Raw genomic sequence first — 20000 nt, 5'->3', positions numbered from 1 at the left:
CGACAACGAGCCTGCTGCTCCTCTCAGACGGCTGCTGGCTTTGTATCTTGTGTGTTTCGTACTCTGTCGTCCTCCTCCTCCCTCGACAGCGGCGATATGTTTCCTAGTCATGCATCAAGAGATCAAATCTAAAAGTAATACAATCTCTGGACTTACATCTGGCTGGTTTAATTTGAAAACCAACTCTCTGCCTCGTCCCGTAGCGTTGGAGCTGGAATAAGTTATGCCGGCGCTGCCCTCGCTTCGCCCTCTGACAAGAACAATAGCGGCCGGCTCGCCTCAGAAAACTGTGTTTTACAATAATACTCGTCCACAAAGCAAGACCGACAATGTCAATGGTTTTATGGTGCGCTACACCGTGCAGCTAATGTTCTCCTGCAAGCCAGCGCCGCTTCACTGCCTCTCCTCGCTCTCTCCTCCTCCTCCCGGTGTCTCTCGCCCTCTCTCCACCTCCTGCTTTTCTTTTTTTTTTTTTGTTTTCCTCCCCTCCTCTCCCCTCCTTCTGTTCTCCTCGGCTCCCCCTCGCTCTCCCTCGCTCCGTATGAAAAATCCATTCCGGCATGGGTTTTGACAGCCTGTCTTTGGTGGGTGTGTAAAATTCAAATAATTCACTGTGCATAGACAGCCACTGTGGGGCTGCTTTGTATTTCGTATTTGACTCGGTGTCACTTTGAGTCCCAGTCGGCGGGTTTAGCCTTCCAGAAACAAAAGAAAGAAACAAACTGGAGGTTTATTTAGTTTTGTGAATATTGGAGCTGTTTGAGTCGACCGGCCGCTTCGTCTCAGACCTCTGACGGTTTATAAGCCAACAGACGAGTTAATTCTGAGTTTAATTCCTGTTTAATCGTCCTGTCGTCTGCTTATAAGATCTCAGACTTTAGTGTAAATCAAGTCATCATCCAGTTTTCATGTCTGTAAGGTCGTTAAATCTTCGTTTCAGCCCCTCAATGAAGCTTTATGATGTTCACATGGAATTGAATATAAAATCTGCCAATTTAAATCATCACGTGTATTTAGTGAAGCATCACTCACCCATTACTCTAAAATAAGTTTGCAAGTTCATGTTTCACAACTTTTGCTGATTTTATACGTCCGTTTGTTTCTTTATGGTACCAAAATCCAAAAACTGCATTTAAGTTTTCAACCCAGAGAATAAATCTACGTGTCCTCAAACCACAGATGTGATGAAACTTTACATTTCTTGTAACTTCATGTAGTGACGACGATGTTCTTCAGGTCTGGAGACCCGATCTGAGGAATAAATGTGAGCTGAGTCTCTGCAGAACAGAACTTGTGGTTTGGATTAAAATACCTGTTTCAGTCTCCACGATCTGGAGCTGGTCTGACTGGTTTTGTTCACACATACAGAGCTGGAAGTGTCTCCAGGTGTTCAGCACTGTGATCTTCCATATGTGGTCCACTTTGTTCTCTGGACCTGATGGGTGCTGACCTGCAACAGGAACCAGGTTTATGATCAGACTGGATCTACTAGAATCAGTCGGTCACCTCACTGAGCATCATTTTCTACATTTCCGATGTGTTTGGAAACATCGGAAGAGTTCTGAATCACGTTCTGACCCACTGACGGGTCGTTTCAGTCGAGGATCAGAACTTTTAAGACTTTAGAATCTCGTTGGAAACATCGGGACAGTTTTCTTTTCTTTTGTTTTTGGTCCACTGAGATAAAAATGCCCAGTTCTTCATGATGTTGTCTGAATATGTTTCCTGTGTTTAAACTCTTTAAGTTTCTTGTTTTCTCTGACTCATCTCCATCATCTCTCCCTCCTCTTCCTCTTCTTCTTCTTCTTCTTCTTCTTCTTCTTCTTCTTCTTCTTCTTCTTCTCCTGCTCGTTGTTTACTTCAGGCTGTCGTTTAAAGAACCTCTTCTTCACGTGTCTTTGTGTGTTTCACAGTGACCCCTACTGGGAGCGGCCGGCTAATGCAGGCAGCTGCTCCGCCGCCCGGCCCAAGACCCTTCACCTGGCCGGCCAGCAGCATACCTCGTCACCATGGTAACGTTTGTGTTAGTCCTCGTAGCAGTAGTCGTCGTAGCAACAGTAGTGGTAGTAGTGTGTGTGTGTGTGTGTGTGTGTGTGTGTGTGTCTGTCGCTGATTATTTGAAACAAATTGGTGGGAGCGGTTCTGATCCAGTGCCAGACGAAGAGGTTTCCTTCCATCTCTTTATGGAGGCATGTGGAACGTTAGCGTTAGCATTAGCATTAGCTTAAAGAAGAAACTGTAGAGAAGGTTCAGTCATGACATCACCTACAGGAAGACTTGAGAATGCACAGTGAAGCATGTAAAGCACTGAGATGGAAGCAGAGTCGTTAACTACATCTGGCTGTTTGGATTGATTTTAGTTTATAATATCTGATCAGCTACCTTGGAAATAAAAGTTACATCAGAGCCTTTCTGACCAGTTTCAACCAGAAGTGTTGGAGCGACAGAAGAGGAAACGCTGCTGACTGAACGGTGCGTTCAAGATCGTTGGTGGAGCTTTTGTAAACACGGAGTGTTTAAAATTGTATCCGTCTCTCCTCCTCCTCCTCCTCAGAGCTCTTTGTCGAAGAGGGGATTTGACACCAGGAAGTGAACTGAGGCCTGATGCATTGTGGTAGATGTCGTGGTGTGTGTGTGTGTGTGTGTGTGTGTGTGTGTGTGTGTGTGTGTGTGTGGTGGATTACAGTAGTGGAGAATAAAGGAGGGATTTGTGTCGGAGTTGGGCGGAGAGCTGAAAGGAGACGGCAGTTAATAGCTCATTATAGGACAAGCTTAACACCATGTAGGTCGCACAGAGACACACACACATCCCGACTGTTAGAGGCCTTTACACACACGTCTGACACACACACACACACACACACACACACGTGTGTCATGAGTTAACAACAGTTATTAATAAGGAGTAACTTGTATTCAGGTCCAAATCTCAGTTAAACGACCTGAGATGAGACAGAAGCAGCGTTTCAGTAACTGCGACGTGACGTGACTCGAGCTGTGGTCGCCGCGTCGGCAGCCATGTTGTCTTGCGCACGATTAACTGGGTCTTGATGAAGTTGCGGCGTTCACTCGATGACACGTCAGCCTGAATCACGACTGTTTCTATGGTTATGGTGGCCTGAACGACACAAACGTCTGAGCTGAAATGTATACGAGACGTATAACGGACACCTTCCAGCCAATCAGGAGCAAGTGTGATAAACACAATAGAGGAGTGTGTGTGTGTGTGTGTGTGTGTGTGTGTGTGTGTGTGTCTTACTTCTACTACTACATGTATATATATATATAGGTGTGTGTGTGTCTATAAGGTGAAATTGAGATAAATGGTGCAGGAGCCCGGTGGTCACAGAGGCCCCTGATATACACTCCACCTGTCTGCTCTGTTTACAGCTGTGTGTGTGTGTGTGTGCTGTAATTATGTGTGTGTTTCTATGTGGAGGTGTGTATTTACATGCACACACCTCGAGCCGGAGCAGGATTACATGAGATTCACCTTTTGTGTGTGTGTTAATGTCGAATGTGTTTCTGCATGTGTGTGTGTGAGTGTGTGTGTGTGTGTGTGTGTGTGTGTGTGTGTGAGTAAGCAGAGTGGTTGTAAAGTAAAAGAGACAGATGTACTCACACACACACACACACACACACACACACACACACACACACACCAGGGAGCTGCTGCTATTTGAATGCTGTTGGTGGAGCTGCAGGAGAGAACAGAGGAGGAGGTTTGTTTGTTGGTGCTAAAGAAAAGAATAAATGGAGGAGATGACATCATGATGACATCATCATCATCATCATCATCTGGATGAACACATCAGCTGCGTCCTCTCCTCTTTGTGCTGTCCATTTTCCATTTTTCATGTCCTTCTTTCCTTCCTCACCTCCTTCCTTCTCTTCTTCACTTGTTTCCTCTTCCTTCCATTCTTCCTTCTGTCTTTCCGTTTTCTCTTTCTCTTAATCTGTCACATCCATCACAACTTCCTCTCCTTCCTCCCCACCTTTCCTCTCCTCCCTACCTTTCCTCTCTCCTAGCGGTGGTTTGATGGCGGAGGTGTGATGTCGTCTGATGTCGTTTTCCTCTCCTCTCCCATGTCGCATGAGTCGACTCCTGGCGTGTCGCTGACTTTGTTCAACTTTCTGTCTTTGATGCCACACTTCCTCTCTCGCCTCGCCTTCCTCCTCTAACCTACTTTTCCACAAAAACAATATGGATTCTCTTCCTCTCTCCTCTTCTTCTCTCCGCCTGTGTGTCTTTTTTTATTTCGGAGAAAGAGAAAGGGAGAGCGAGAGAGAGCGAGAGCACCCCGATTCAATAATTTAACCTCTTCTCTTATTTTGTCTTTTATTTCTCAGTGTTTTATCATCTACCTGTGTCTTTGTCTGGCAGGAAACATGTTAATAATGGATTGTATAGATTTAGACAGGGAGAGTGTGTGTGTGTGTGTGTGTGTGTGTGTGTGTGTGTGGATCTTTTGATGTGCTGAAGTGATGTTTGTAGTCCAGCAGCATTGATCTCGCGGCCCGGCCGTTCTGATTGCCGCTGAACTCACCAGTCAGAATGTTTGATGGGTTTGTTTGAAATAAATCAGCGGGATGAGTTTCTGACTAATATCTCCTGAAAACTTGTTTATCTCCGAGAAAAAAACACTTTGGACCTTCGGAGACTCGGCTCGGGGTCGGTCTGATGAAACTGTGGGCTCCGGCGCTGGTGTTTCCAGCAGATCAACTCGCCCCTGAACTTCTCCGGTGTTTCTTCACGTGTCCCTCAAAGACGTCAATATTAAAATCATGCAGCTGTAGTTTCACAGTTTCCCGCCTCCACATCAGTGTTTGTCCCCTCTGGGCCTCCGTACCGAGAGAATAAACATCCAAGATAAACACGTTAGCTCTTCACTTGGCCTCTCTTTAGCTTCCTGAACGCACACACAGCAGCCTGTCAGCGAACGCCACATCATGTCTCAAACCCGCAATTCCCCGATCTATCACATCGGCATCAGTGCGATTCGGCGGTGGCGACTCATCTTTGACACGTGACGCTCCTGAGCGCAGACGTGCGGCGCGGTGCAGTCCCACGCCGCTCTCAGACAGAAAACCTCTCTGAACGACATCTTTTTCTTTTTTTTTTTTTTTGACGAGCGTTTCAGTCGCGGCACCGAACTGCCGGCTGCTCCCCCGCCGCTCTCTGATAACAACTCCCTCCTCTCCTCGTCTATCCGTCCTCATACCTGCAGATCCCTCACCTCATTGGACAGCTACCCACCTGTGGCGCCTGCAAAGACTCGCTCAGATCCAGAGCAAACACACACACACACACTCTTCTTATTCCCACAACATATATTTATTTAGCCTTATTCCCGGGGTTTTGTTTACAGTGAGGTTTGACTTTCACCTCGTCCTCACCTGCCTGCGCTGCAGCTCGCTGTTGCCCGCGGCGCTTCTTCTTCAGCATCGCCTGGGCTTGTTACTGCGGCGAGCGTCGCCCCCCGAGGACGCAGAGCGCTGCAGAGACGCCACGCACATGAAATAAAGACGCTGTTTTGCCCCATTTTGGTGCCTATAGATGTGTTTCTGACGGCTCTAACAGGAGAGGAGGGAGCTTCCTGTTGATTTTTTGGAAACATGTTGTCGGTTTTATTAAAAAGTGAGACGAAGACAAAGACGAAGACTCGCAGGACGTCTGGATTCACGTTTTGTTTAACTTTACTGTACATGAGCCTGCAGACTGATTGCAGGTTTCAGACTCCTGAAACACTGAAGTGTAGTTTTACCTAAATCCACATTAACACATGCTTTATTTTAAGAGGCCGTGTGGCTCTGCAGCACTCAGTGTTGGAGGTAATATTTAACTTTTACAGTTACTAAATCCAGTTTTAGTTCATTGGACGATCGTCGGTAGAGTTGAGCTGCTAGATTCTCCACAGTTCAGTCATTTATTTAATTCAATGATGTCACATTCACTCAGAGAGGAAATTAAATTAATATTTATATAAATTAACATATTTATATAAATATGAGAGAGAGAGAGAGAATTAGTGATTCAGTGTTTTTAAAGAGGCAGATGAAAGTGTCGAACAGGTCGGTGTGTGTGTGTGTGTGTGTGTGTGTGTGAGAAGCCCTGAGCATCACACACACACACACACACACTCAGATGTAAAGAGTGTGTTAGTTTTGTGCAGCATCAATATTCAGCGTCTCTGTGAGGAGTGAAGTGACGTCATTGTACTTTATTAACAGTATTTATAATATCAGGTGGATTATTAGAAAAATAATCATCGAACAATATTATTTTTATTTGTGTTTTTACAGTTTAATTCATATTTAAAGCAGCTGCAGTTATGATTGTATAAAAGACAATCTTACTTTTATTCTGTTCTTGTGTTTGTTTTATTCAGGAGTAAATGAAAGTCTTATTTTTGATCAACCAAAAAAAGTAATGATACAGTGTTAAAATATTATTTTGGTAAACCTTAAAGTCGCTCATATGAAGAGTAATTGAGTAAAAGTCTCAAAGTATCTGATATTAAATGAGCCAAAAATCAAAAATATGAGCAGAAGTACATCTATTAAAATCAGCATTTGGTTAATTTTTATTCTAAATGTCAAACGAATTAAAGATAAAAAAGGTAAAAACTAAAGGTGTGTGTGTGTGTGTGTGTGTGTGTGTGTGTGTGTGCGCGTGCGTGCGTGTGTGTGCGTGTGTGCGTGCATGTGTGTGTGTGCTGGTCCAGCTGTTGGTCGTTGCAGCTCTGTGATTGACAGGCGGCAGCAGCAGAGGTTGCTCTTATTCATGAGCGTCTTTGCTTCACATATCAGCCATAATTAATAAACTCACACATGCCTGTAAGGTTAGTGTGAAATATTAACAAGACACACACACACTCACACTCACACACACACACACTCACACACACACTCACACTCACACACACACACACACACACACACAGAGGAAAGCAGGAAAGCGTTCAGGATGATGTGATCTCACACACTCCAGTATGTTTTTATCTTGTGTTACTGTTTCACTGTGTTGACATGTGGCGGACCCCGCCACCTCTCTAGCTTCAGTCAGTGTTCTGGAACCTGATTCTCCTGAGTTTGTTTACTCACTGGTGAAGACATTTTTATTATAAATATAAACATTCAGTGATTTCTTCTCTTAAAGCCTCTTTAAATGTTTAGTCAATAAAAAGTTAAAATCTTAATCTCCCACCGACTGACCAGCAGCTGTTAGTCAGATACAATAAACAATAACAACAATAAATTATATTATATATAAAACAAAGAAAACAGAAAAATGATTCAAGAAACTGAAATAAAACATTTAATCTGTTAGAAAAAAAATTCTGTGAAGATCCAACATCAATATTCATGATGACGTCTGAGAGAGACGCTGCCGGGTCGGACCTGTCTCATGTCAGCGTGACGCAATTAACACACACCTGTGTGACAGACCGGACAGGTGTGTGTGTGTGTGTGTGTGTGTGTGTGAGAGAGAGTATTAGTCTGAGTAAAGCGAGAGTAAAACCTGTGAACAGTAGCTCATGTAGCGGCAGCAGTCAGACTGAGTAAGCTGCTTTTGTTGTTTACTTTCTGTCACCACAGACACACAGACACACACACACACACACACACACACACACACCACCTATCTCCCTGATCCAAGGTGATAGACAGGCCAGATGTGTGAGTGTTTGTCTTTTCCTGCACCTGCATACATTTGTGTGTGTGTGTGTGTGTGTGTGTGTGTGTGACAGCCAGTCACCTTGCAGGTCTGCAGCTCACGGCTGCATGAATAAACATGACTGCCTGTCCACATCCACTCAGCTCCACTGCACTCTGCTGCGTTCTGCTCGGCTCTGTGTGGATTTATAAAGACAGCGGTTAAAGTTTAAAAACCGGCCTCACCGATCAGAACTCTCTGCAGCTGTGTGTGTGTGTGTGTGTGTGTGTGTGTGTGTGTGTTGTGTTGATTTGATGTGATCAGAGCCTCAGACGGACTCTGAGTTTGTTCTGAGGGATGAATGAAGAAGAGAGAGAGGAAACAGAAAGCTGAGAATAATTTATTAAAGCAGGTGAACCTCTGACTGAACTCGGCACTCAGCAGAGACCCTGGTTCTGGTTCTGGTTCTGGTTCTCTCTCTCCTCTCCGTAACGTTACGCAGATCACTGCTGCTGTCAGATAAATCCACGTTTTAATCTGTGAGCTCTCCTCCCGTCGGGTGTTTATTCCTCCAGCAGGTCTGGATCTGCCCAAACACGTCGGTTTGGTGCCTTTATTTTGAAAGTCCAACTGTGACTTTGATATAATTATTTAGTAGAAAACAGAACAGAACAGAAACAGAATTCAGAAGGAAGAAGAGGAGAAGATATAATTTCTAAATATTTACGTAGATTGTCTTTCATTGGAGCTGACTGAACAAAGGCGAGTGAAGAGGATGTTGTACATGATAAATCTCACAGTGAGAGACTGGAGGAGACGGAGGAGTAAGAAACAGGATGACTGATGGAGAAGTTAAAGCAGGAGGAAACAGTAAAAGGAGGACGGCGGTGAGGAGTGTTTAAGCAGGAGGTATAGAAGGAGGCGAGCGGGAGGAGAGAGAGGTGTGACGATGAATTGATGTCCGTGAAGCGCCGGCTGCAGTCGGCTGTGTCACAAACATAATTCACCTTGAAGCAGCTTTACAGAAGCCGTCTGTCTGACGCTTTAACTGTTTCACCTCCTCCTCCTCCTCCTCCTCCTCCTCCTCCTCGTCTGTCTGTCTGTCTGTCTGTCTGTCTGCACCAGAGGTTGTTTTCCTGCTTCGTTGTGCACAAACACACTCCGCTAACAAACCCAGGCGATTAGCTCGCTAAGCGTGCGTCGGCTCCAGCGGCTCACCTGAGGACTTCACACACCTCCGCCTTTGATTTCTCTTCCAGCCGCCTTTGATTCGCGAATCATTTACGATGTGAAGCTGAACTTGATCTCTAACTTTTAATTGGATTCAGATTCGCTCGGCTCGAGCGCGGGAGGCCGTCGGCGGTCGGCTGTCAGAGACTTTGGGGAGGCGAAGCGGCTGCAGCGCTGCCTGGAGTTCGCTCTAATTAACCGTGCACGCCGGGTTATTATTTATTTTCTTAGGGGGTAATTCATGTTTTTTATGGTGCTTGTGGTGTTTTTTTGATCTTTTTGCTTGGACTGAGAGCTTTTCAGATATTTTCACTCACAGCCTCAGAAGAGACGGAGGTGAGTCCAGAGCGGCCGGAGGACCTGCAGGAGGCCTTCAGGGTCCCGGGATGAATTTAAAATGAATGGATATTAGTTCACTTAAAGAACACGTCAGTGAGACGGCAGAGGGACGAGAGAGGAGCCTGAACACATCGTCTGAGAATTATATTAATTACAATATCTATCTTTATTCTTTAAGAGCTTGGTGAGACGTTTGTTGATGTCTCGTCAAGCTCTTCCCACCAAGCAAGATGTATGTGTGGACGTATGTGTGCTGTCTTGGAGGTTGCGTGTGTCTTTTTTTTCATTTACATGCTTTTAAAACCTGAACATAGACACAGAAAAATAAATTTTATCCTCGTTTTGACCTAAATCAATCAATATCTGTTGGACCTACAAATCAGAAGAGGCCAATAAGGAGCAGAAGAAGAAGAAGAAGAAGAAGATATGAAAGGAAAGAGATGAAGAGGAAAGAAAAAGAAGAAGAAGAAGATGATGATTCATTACTTGTATCAGACATTTGCCGAGATCCACTTACTTGTAAATCTGTTTAACGTATAACGCAACAGAAGAGCTGCAGCTGATTCAAACACCTCCTGTGGTTGACCTCCTGGCTAACAGACAGACAGACAGGTAGACAGGTACAGAGAGACAGACAGGTACAGAGAGACAGACAGGTACAGAGAGACAGACAGGTACAGAGGGAGACAGACAGGTAGACAGACAGGTAGACAGACAGGTAGACAGACAGGTACAGAGGGAGGCAGACAGACAGGTAGACAGACAGGTACAGAGGCAGAGAGACAGACAGGTACAGAGGGAGACAGGTAGACAGACAGGTAGACAGACAGGTAGACAGACAGGTAGACAGACAGGTAAACAGGTACAGAGGGAGACAGACAGACAGGTAGACAGACAGGTAGACCGACAGAGAGACAGACAGGTACAGAGGGAGGCAGACGGGCTAAAAGGTCGCTCAGTTCTGTGGAGATTGGACTGTGAATCTGCTCAGATTGGCTCCTCGTCGTCGTCAGAAGTCGATCTGAGGGCGATCGACAGATAGACACGCTGCATTTAGAAACCTCTCTCTCTCTCTCTGCACCTCCACCTGTTGCTCGCCCCGTCTCCCCCTCTGATTACCTCCTCCCCCACCTCCTCCCCCCTCGTCTTCAGCAGGATCTCAGCCTATTTCTCCCAGTCATGGTCCGCTTGCTGCATGGAAAAGATTTAGCTGGCAGTCCTTCTCTCAGATAGGGCCCGATCAGGAGAGGAGAACCGGGCCGGGCCGGGCTGAGCTGATAATAGTTAAAGAGCTGCAGCAGGCGAGGGGTGTTAATGTCAGAGGACGAGAACAGCGTCGGCCGTGTATCTGTAGATATTTGTTTTGAAATGCGTTGCACCAAACTCCATTTGAAATTCTGATGATTTAAGACATTATCAGCAAACATTCTCAGCTGCGTCTGTTAACATGCTGGTAAACCATTTTATTATTCTCTGTGTGTGATCTGTTCATCGTCCAGCAAACAGTCGCGTGAAATATTCGCTCTTGGATGAAAAACGAGCGACGTGAGGAAACCGAACTGTCGGGTCGCCGTCGCTGCTCGTTCTCTGTCAGTTTGGTGTGTCTGTAACGCCGGAACTGTTATCATTAGTATTAACAGATTCAGTAGTTTTATCAATAATTGCTGCAGCAGTATTAAGAACTAGTAAGAATGGTTCTAGTAGATAATCAATATTTTGGTCAAATATTAAATAAGTATGAAATCTGAATATTTGAGGTTTCAGTACTTTTTTTTGTACAAGCCTTGTTATATTTCTATATTTTAATAAAAATCTCTCTGTGGTTGGAACATAGTATCAAATATTGATATTTTTTTTAAGGCAATGCATCGAAGTTCGATGTTCCAGTATCCTGACAGCGCTCTTTTAAAAGCCTGTTTACGGATAACATTAAAATTGAGGGTTTTTTGAATGGAGTTTGGTGTGCGAGAGCTCAGAAGTTCTCCTGGGAGCAAATGAGGATGAATCACACACCAAAAACTGCTTCTGACTCTCTCTCACACACACACACACACACACACACACACACACACACACACACACACCCTCTGTGCTTGTGTTCGTCTCGATGGAGGCAGTTTACAGGGTTTTTAAGGTGGATCGATGGCGGCTCCTGTTAGCCAAACACTCTGAGCGAGGCAGACTTTATTTTATAGAGTCCTTTTAATTATCAGCTGCACAGTTTTTTACTGTGGCAGCGTGACTGCATTAGCCAGGATTGAAAACCAAACGGGGTGAAATGTATAAAGAGGCGTTTTACTGCCCAGTTAAACAGGCCGCGTGGATAAAAACACAGGCTCGTTGGTGAGCTAATGATTTACACTGTGTTGTTCTCGTTGCCGCTAATTTACTAATTGGCTCGGTGTATAAACTCAAACGGAGAATAAAACCTAATTTGTTTGCCGCAGCTTAAGTGCTCCACATCGAGCATAATTGAATGGAGAAGTTGATTATCCAGCTCGAGTTCGTACGATCGTCTTCAGTCGTCGGTTTATTGTGATGATTACTTCTTTCATTGACGCGTCGAACACTTCTGGTGGTGCAGATTCAGTGTTTATGACTTTATTTATACGTCCGTCAGTCGTTCTGTGGAGCTGATGAAGAATTAAAACTGGCTTCAGGTTTTACTTCTTCACCTGGAGGCCCAACGATCGACCCCTCGTGTGTTTGTTACTGATAAAACTGGATAATATAAAGTGATACATCACTCTGAAACGAGGCATTCTGGGTAATGAGTACTTTTACCTTTAGTACATTTTGCTGCTGATATTCTTCTTTTATTGCCTTTACTTCAGGAGCATTTTTAACAATTGTTTCTATGTAATAGAGTAGTTTTAGATTCTGGTATTTCTACTTTTACTGAAGTGCAGCGAAGAAGATTGAGGTTTGTTTAAAAGCTCTAAAAATTCCCCCAAACACTTGAGTTGAGATCATTTCCTGGATTGTTCAGTGTAAAATAGACAAAAGAGGTTTTTATAAAGATGATTACATGAATATTTTGCAAACAAAATAATAATTATTTATAGTATTTCAACCTTATTCCTCTTTATTTTCCCCAGTAAGTATTATATTTTCTAATTCCACTTTTCATTACAAAGTGTTTTGCTGGAAATTAACCAGAAATAAGTCGTGTGACAGTCGTTAGGTCAAAAGTCACACAGCAAGAAAATGCAAAACTACAGATGCTGAAAATTACAGTTATATTTTTTTTTATGTTTTAAGTGAAAATTAAAAGTAAATATCTTGTTAATTTGCTCCTGAGATGATGATATAATTAACCTGTTATCATAAGAAAGAAAAAGATGAATTAGTCTGGTTTTAACGACTGCAGCAACTGATTTAAACTGAATATATGTGAAGTTATTGAACAACAAGAATTATTTGAATTTTAGCAACATGTGCTTTAAATTAACGACTCTGTATTTGAGCTGAAGATAATTAGCCATGATGTTAATAACCTTAAATCATTATATTCAACATTCTGAGAGCAGAAGGCAAAAGTTCACAACAAGTTCACACACTTCATGTCACGTTGAAACTCCCACAGAGTGTGTGTGTGTGTGTGTGTGCGTGTGTGTGTGTGTGTGTGTGTGTGTGTGTGTGTGTGCGCGTGTGTGTGCGTGTGTGTGTGTTTGTCACGCTCTCGTTAACTCCTGACAGATTAACTCGTTATCTCGAGAAACAGAGCTTTTTGTTCTCGATAGCAAAATAATTAACTGGTGATCTCGATGACGGCGTTAATAACAAGAAATGCAAAGCAAAGAAAACACTCGATTTCATGTGTCAGATTCTTAAAATCAGGATTTTTTGAATGGAGTTTGGTGAGAAGAGAAAGTCCTCAGCTACAGTCACACACCCGAGACACACACACACACACACACACATTGTAACACCTGTTCTGCAGTACTACCTGTAGCTGAAACACACACACACACACACACACACACACATGGTCTGGCTTAAATTCTTAATCATCGCCGGACAAAAGACGCTCTCTCTCTCCTCCGTCTGCTGCACCGCGTCTGTGTCTCTCGCCCGGCTCCCATTGTTCTGCCCGCGGGTGTTTAAACGTGTCCGGCTGACAGGGAACTCCCTCCGGAGCGCCGGGATCACAGATGCTCTGCTGATGGGATGTCCAGTTAGTTAACACACACACACACACACACACACACACACACACACACACACACACACACACACACACACACACACATTCATTCATTTGCGCATCACACGTGGACACACACACACACTTTGACCATCACGTCTTCATTCAAGGACGAGTGTCAGACATCAACACACACACTGACACACACACTGACACACACAGACACACACACACACAGACACAGACACACACACACACAGACACACACACACACACACACACAGACAGGTCCATCTGGCCAGGAGAGGTGGTAATGTGTCTGCAGGTCAGGCAGGAGGCCAGCTGTGTTTGTTGGAAGCTTCAGTGCGTCCGGCGGGTCCTGCCATGATTAAGAACTCAAACTCGCCCTCGTGCACACCGTGTGTGTGTGTGTGTGTGTGTGTGTGTGTGTGTGTGTGTGTGTGTGTGTGTGTGTGTGTGAAGGAGGGAATGAAAGCGACAGATAATTAAAATGCCAGAAGATTTTTGTTGCAGCCAGACAAAAGAATTTCACCTGTTAGTTCAGTGAAAATAGTTTTTTTTTCACCCAACTTTGCGTCCTGAGTCTCTGCGGGAGCCGCTGACTCGACCGTAATTTGAAATATGAACATTATAGACGCGAGTCGACCAAAAGAAAAACAAAAACTTTAAGCTATATCAGTTTTTTATCCGTGCAGGTTTGTGTGGCGTCTCTGGGAGTTCGGCCTCCTCGCAGCGTATTACATGTGGCTGAAGATTTAATTTGCGGTGCTCACAGCGCTGAAAAATTACATCTGAGAAATAAGTGACAGCGACTTCTCTCTCCGGAGACGATGTTCGCCGCCCGCTCGCTCTGAATAACACTCAGGACGAACGGGAAGCCTGCAGATGATCTGAGCCGCCGCCGTCACCTGGAGAGGAAACACACAGAGCCAGTTCAGAGTTATTAACCCCGTCGAACACGTCTGGAAAACACAGTCGTCTGGAGAACAGAAGCAGCTCTGTGATGACGCATGTGTCAGATAACCAAGTGTGGTCTGACTCATTTAGTTAGTTTTAGTTTTGGACTCGAGTCGCGTCATCACGTCCGGAGAAACATCGTTTGTCTGTTGCACAGAACATCACGTTCATCGCCTGGTGTTCAGATGTCAAAATGAACAATTAACACACTGATTATTACATTTATTTACAAGATTTTTTACCAGATTGAGCTTTTGATTGTCTCGTCACACATCTGGAGTTTGACTCTTCACTCGGATGTTCGCTCTGCAGTAACCGAGCTGCACATTCACCGTCTTCTTGTGTTACTGTGTTCTGTAGGAGACAGTTCTGTGGGATCCATCTGGGATCATCAGATGACTGAAGTGATCCAAATTAAACCCAGCAGGACTGGATCCACCTGCGAGGGTTCAGGCTGCTCTGTTGTCTCATGCAGCAAATGTTGTAACAGATCTGAACTTATGGACGTAGCTGTGACGAGAAGAATCTGTTAGCTGTTATTTATGGAGCCGGTGTAGACGAAGTGAAGCACCTTGTTGGAGTAGAAAAATCGTGTTTCAAAGGTTGGACTGAAGGTTAACACGGACAAGAAGTTCTGATTCAGCAGCTCCAGAAAAAGCTGCAGGTGGATGTTGAGTTGTGACTCCGTCAGGGTGAAAATGAACCTTTAATGCTTCTTTACATTAAACTCAGCAGCAGCGTGAGTGGAAGTCTGCCCACGATGAAACCCGTCTAAACATCCTCCCTGCCGACCCGGTCTGACCCTGTTCTGGGTCTGTGTTCTGAACTCCTCCGGCGCTGCGCTCTCCGGTTATAATTCCCCACGCTGAGTCGTATCGTTGCGAGCGGCTCTCCTCGATCAGACGCCCACACGCAGCCATTGTGAGTGTGAAAAGCTAAAAGCTATTGAAGCTAATTGCAGCAACAAAAGCACGAGGAGTGTTTATGCAAATCCTGGTCTCATTCCGCCTCTCGCTGCCTCGCTGTTCCCCGCTCTGCTCTGCTGTTTACCTCCAGTTTAGCATTTTAAAGTTGTTCCCTCTGCTCTAATTTCTTCACCACAGGTCTTCACCCTCCTTTATGTCTTTGTTTTCGTTTCCTTTGCCTCCAGTTTTGCGATCCTTAAATCTTCACCGGGGCAGAAACACGCAAAAATAAAGTAATTAAGTATTTCTGAAACCAAACAAAGGAGCTTTACGTCACTTCTTCTTCCATTTTCTGATACTTTATTCTTTTTTTTGTGATCTCCAGGTGTCTTTTAAAATTCAGATTTTTTTACATGGAGTTTGGTGAAAGATTAAGTCCCTCGCTTGTTTACGGTCCACTACAGAGACACACGTGCACAAGTGAAGCCCACATTTGTGGTTCTGGTACTTTTACACATCACGAATGACTCGGATATCAACAGGTTTGTGTGTGTCAGCAGAACTTTTTAAGAAGGTGGTGGAACGATTCAAAGCGGTCGTCAGTCAGCCAACACGTCACGGAGCCACCAGGTAGTTTAATCAGTGGGTCACCTGAGCAGACAGGAAGTCAGTCGGTGTGACGCTCATGCTTTTGACCAATCAGCTCCCAACACTCTCCTTCTGTCTTTGGGTCCGGTTCGGTCCGTTATGTTTGTGATGATCATCGACAGTAACAACAACAACAGGAGAGAGAGAGAGAGAGAGGTGGAGGACGACTGGAGAGAGAGAGAGCTGCGAGCTGCATCAATTATTCAGCACTCGGTTGCTTTGTACAAACAGGATCAGGCAGCGAGGACGACGCACGCCGAGCGAGAGACGAGCTGCGGAAACCAGACAGAGACATGAGAGAGAGTCGGGACCACGAGCAGAACTCGAGCCCGGAGAGACCGGACCTAAATGATGTGTTAGAGAAAATACACTGAGGGATGATAACGTGACGTCTGCGCGTTTAAAGATTTACTGTTCTTTATGTTCAACTTCACCTGGTTAGGTTCTGGTCAGGAAAACATCCAGCTGAGCTTAAAATACCCGGTTCTGTCTGCACAAAACCCGACAGGAACAGAACCGGTGACGACCTCGAAGCTGCGCTGCGTTTTTCTCAATGTCAAAATAAATCTCAACAAATAAAAGAAGGAAAGAAAAAGAAATGCCGTCTTCTTCTTCCTGTTTAGCTCATCTATAATATATGAAGTGTGTGTGTGTGTGTGTGTGTGTGTGTGTGTGTGTGTGTGTGTGTGTGTGTGTGTGTGTGTGTGTGTGTGTGTGTGTGTGTGTGTGTGGTGTCAGTGGGTAATTGAGGGCTGCAGGTGAGACTCAGGTGTGTGTTTGTGAGCGTGGTTCAGATTTGAGGAGCTGAATTTGAAACTTGAAGTAAAGTAAAAAAAGGTTCCTGCAAACATTTGGTGTTGCTCTTAAAGAAATGAACTGATCAGCTGTGTTTAATAATCTTGAATCTTTAATCCTTAATTATATTTATGAGTCCAAAATAATCGAAGATGATTGGCTGTGTGAGGACGACAAGACGACGATCAGCCGCTCGGAAACATTCAGCTTTTTACATCTGAGCTGAAATTTTTCTATTAAAGTGAATTTTACATAAATGTCCAATAAAGAGAAGACGAACAGTTTAATTCAGGTGATGATGATGATGATGATGATGATGATGATGATGATGCCACTGTGTGTTTGTGTCTTCATCAATAGTGATCGATCAGTTGAAACTACAGGGACGTGATGCAGACGTGTTGAGCTTCTGTTTGGATCAGCAGCAGAGCGAGAGTTTGTTTTGCTGGACGTCTGTGTTTGAAAGTGTTTACTGGATGTTGGACAGAGCTGTGTGTGTGTGTGTGTGTGTGTGTGTGTGTGTGTGTGTGTGTGTGTGTGTGTGTGTGTGTGTGTGTGTGTGTGTGTGTGTGTGTGTGTGTGTGTGTGTGTGTGTGTGTGTGTGTGTGTGCGCAGGGGGTGTTGTAGGCCAAAGGTATGTTGTTCTGACTCCGTTGCCAAACTAATTAGTGCTGTAGAGCTCAGAGGCCTGTGGAGAGGTTACACCACAGTGTGTGAGTGTGTGAGTGAGTGTGTGTGTGTGTGATATTCTGCCAAAACACCTCTTTGCTTCTCATTCACACACACCTCAAGTACATAAACACCTGGAGCTGACACACACACACACACACACACACAGGTAAACACACACTGACATCCCTCTGTCAGGTCCTGACTCTGTCTCAGCCTGCGATGCTTCCATCTTGTTATCTGAGCCACAGGTGTGCACCGCTGTGTGTGTGTGTGTGTGTGTGTGTGTGTGTGTGTGTGTGTGTGTGTGTGTGTGTGTGTGTGTGTGTGTGTGTGTGTGTGTGTGTGTGTGTGTGTGTGTGTGTGTACTTGAGAAGAGATTAATGATGTCACGTTCCGATAATTGACGGAGGCCTGACTCCAATCAGTCAAAGTTAATGAAAGCTGATGTCATGATGGTTTGTTGATATTCGACATTTTGGTAAATCTACTAATTTGCTTCCTCACGTTGAGGTTTAAAGAAGATTGATCCTGATCGACGCTCGTCTTATAGAGGAGCTGCAGCGTGTTTAGCCTAGCTTAGCATAAAGGCAAGGAGCAGGTGTGAACACAGAACCTGGATCAGGTGAACCGAGACGCTCTGGCTGCCTCGTGGTTCAGACTGATTGTAGTTATTAGTTTGATCCAGTAAGAAACCTTTTGTGTTCAAATCTCCTTCAAGAATATCTAAAATAAAAACACTTTCTCTGAAGCTCAGCAGTTATTTTTTTAAAGTTAAAGTTTTCAAACTTGAAGCAGATGCACAGAAAAGCTGAATTGTCGGGAAAAAAGTTGCTGGGCTCGGCTTTCCTCTGGTCGGCCATGAAACAGGAGTATTTCAAATCGTTTCGGAAGATGTGCAGGAGGAAGAGTGGTCGAGAGAGAAAGGAGGGAAAGGAAGTGAAGGAGGAAGTGGTATCAGTAGACAAGAGATGAGAAGGAAGGAAATATTAGGGAAAGGGTGAAGAGGAGAGAGACTGGGAGGAAAGAAGAGAAGGAAATAAGTGTAAAGGGAGAGGAGTGAGTTAGGAAGTTAATAAATACCAGAAGAAATAATATGCAAAGTGATGAACTGAGGAGGAGGAAGAAGAAGGAGGAGGAGGAAGAGGAGGAAGGAGGAGGATGTCAGGGGAGGAAGACTCATTCACTGTCTGCTGGCTGTGAGCCAGAGAGGAAGAGGAAGAGGAAGAGTTGTCTCTTTGTTTGAAGGTTACCAGAGGACAAGGAGAGGGAGGAGGTGATGGAGACAAAAGGGAGAGAGAGGAAGAGGAAGAGGAAGGAGGAAGAGGAAGGATTGTAGTCGGAGAAAAGAAAAAAAGAATAAATGATAAAGACATGAAGAGAAGAGCTCAAGTAATTCTGTGTCTCCAAGGTGGCAGCAGCTTTTATACCATTAACTGTGTGTGTGTGTGTGTGTGTGTGTGTGTGTGTGTGTGTGTGTGTGTGTGTGTGTGTGTGTGTGTGTGTGTGTGTGTGTGCTCCTGCCAACTCTTTAACGAGGGACTGCTGCTAATTTCAGAGCTAATACTGAACTGTTCCACACCACTGAACCCAGGGAGGAGGAGGAGGAGGAGGAGGAGAAGGGAGGAAGTAAGGACATGAGAGCGCAAAGGTGGTCGAGGAGAGGAAACAAGGACGTAGAGGAGGACTGGGGAAGCAGACAAAGAGAGGAGAGGAAGGAAAGAGGGAGAAAAGGAAGGGGGGAAATTTTAAGAAAAGGTAGAAAGGGGCATAGAGGAAAAGAGGAGGAAGTGAGGACTTAGGAGAGGAAGTGAGGACTTAAGAGAGGAAGTGAGGACTTAAGAGAGGAAGTGAGGACTTAAGAGAGGAAGTGAAGACTTAGGAGAGGAAGTGAGGACTTAAGAGAGGAAATAAAGGAAATGTAAGGAGAGAGACAGGAAGTAAGGACAGAAGATGAAGTGAGGACGCAGGAGAGGAAGCTGAGGAGTGAAGGAAAGAGGAAAGGATGAGAAATGAGGAAAGGAAGGCTCTAAAGACGAGGTGACGGAGGACAAAAGAAATCAGTTGCAGGGAAATAGAAAACAGACAAAGAAAAGGAAGAGAGTCGAGTTCAGATGAGGTGAAGGTGAAGACGATGAGACGTTCCAGTGCAGCTGTCCCCTCCTCTTCCTCCTCTTCCTCCTCTTCTTCCTCTTCCTCTTGCATCCCTCTTACATCATCCTCCCTCGTCCTCCCCTCACTCCCCCTCAGTCTCTCTCTGTTCATCCGTCTATCTTCATTGTTTCTTTCAGTTCTGTTGTTTCTTCACGTATCCTCGTATTAATCCGGACATGATGTGACGTTAGCGCCCCTGTTAGCTTTAGCTTCCTGTGCTAGCTGAGAAAGAGTCCAACAGTCTGTTTTTAAGGTTCTGTGCAGGTTTATTTTTAATCCTCATCATCTACAATATCTGTGCATGATAATTAAGAATTGTCCAGTTTATGCCTCTGAAAATGAAATATAATAGTATATTTATTTGTCTGTGTTTAACCAAATTGTGCTGAACACGACATAATTTAAAGTTTCAGCAGATAATCTAAAAAAACATGCAAGTTGTGAAACTTTGCAATTAATTCAAACAAACATATATTTA

The 20000-nt window shown here is 44.6% G+C and overlaps 1 protein-coding gene across 8 annotated transcripts in view; it reads left to right on the top strand.

The window, feature by feature from the left end:
• LOC119004396 (neuronal PAS domain-containing protein 3) overlaps window positions 1-20000 on the top strand; it is a 234903-nt gene that overhangs the window by 73073 nt on the left and 141830 nt on the right. For 6 of the 8 annotated variants that reach the window (XM_037071270.1, XM_037071268.1, XM_037071269.1 and 3 more), the window contains exon 2: window positions 1914-2012. The exons of the other annotated variants lie outside the window; for them this stretch is intronic. In XM_037071270.1, the coding sequence (XP_036927165.1) occupies window positions 1914-2012 (99 nt within the window). The remainder of the gene's footprint in view (window positions 1-1913; window positions 2013-20000) is intronic. 8 annotated transcript variants of the gene reach the window in all.

Source organism: Acanthopagrus latus, chromosome 16 (assembly GCF_904848185.1).
Source record: "Acanthopagrus latus isolate v.2019 chromosome 16, fAcaLat1.1, whole genome shotgun sequence".
NCBI classification, from domain to species: domain Eukaryota; kingdom Metazoa; phylum Chordata; class Actinopteri; order Spariformes; family Sparidae; genus Acanthopagrus; species Acanthopagrus latus.
This window is presented reverse-complemented; position numbering and strand designations above follow the sequence as displayed.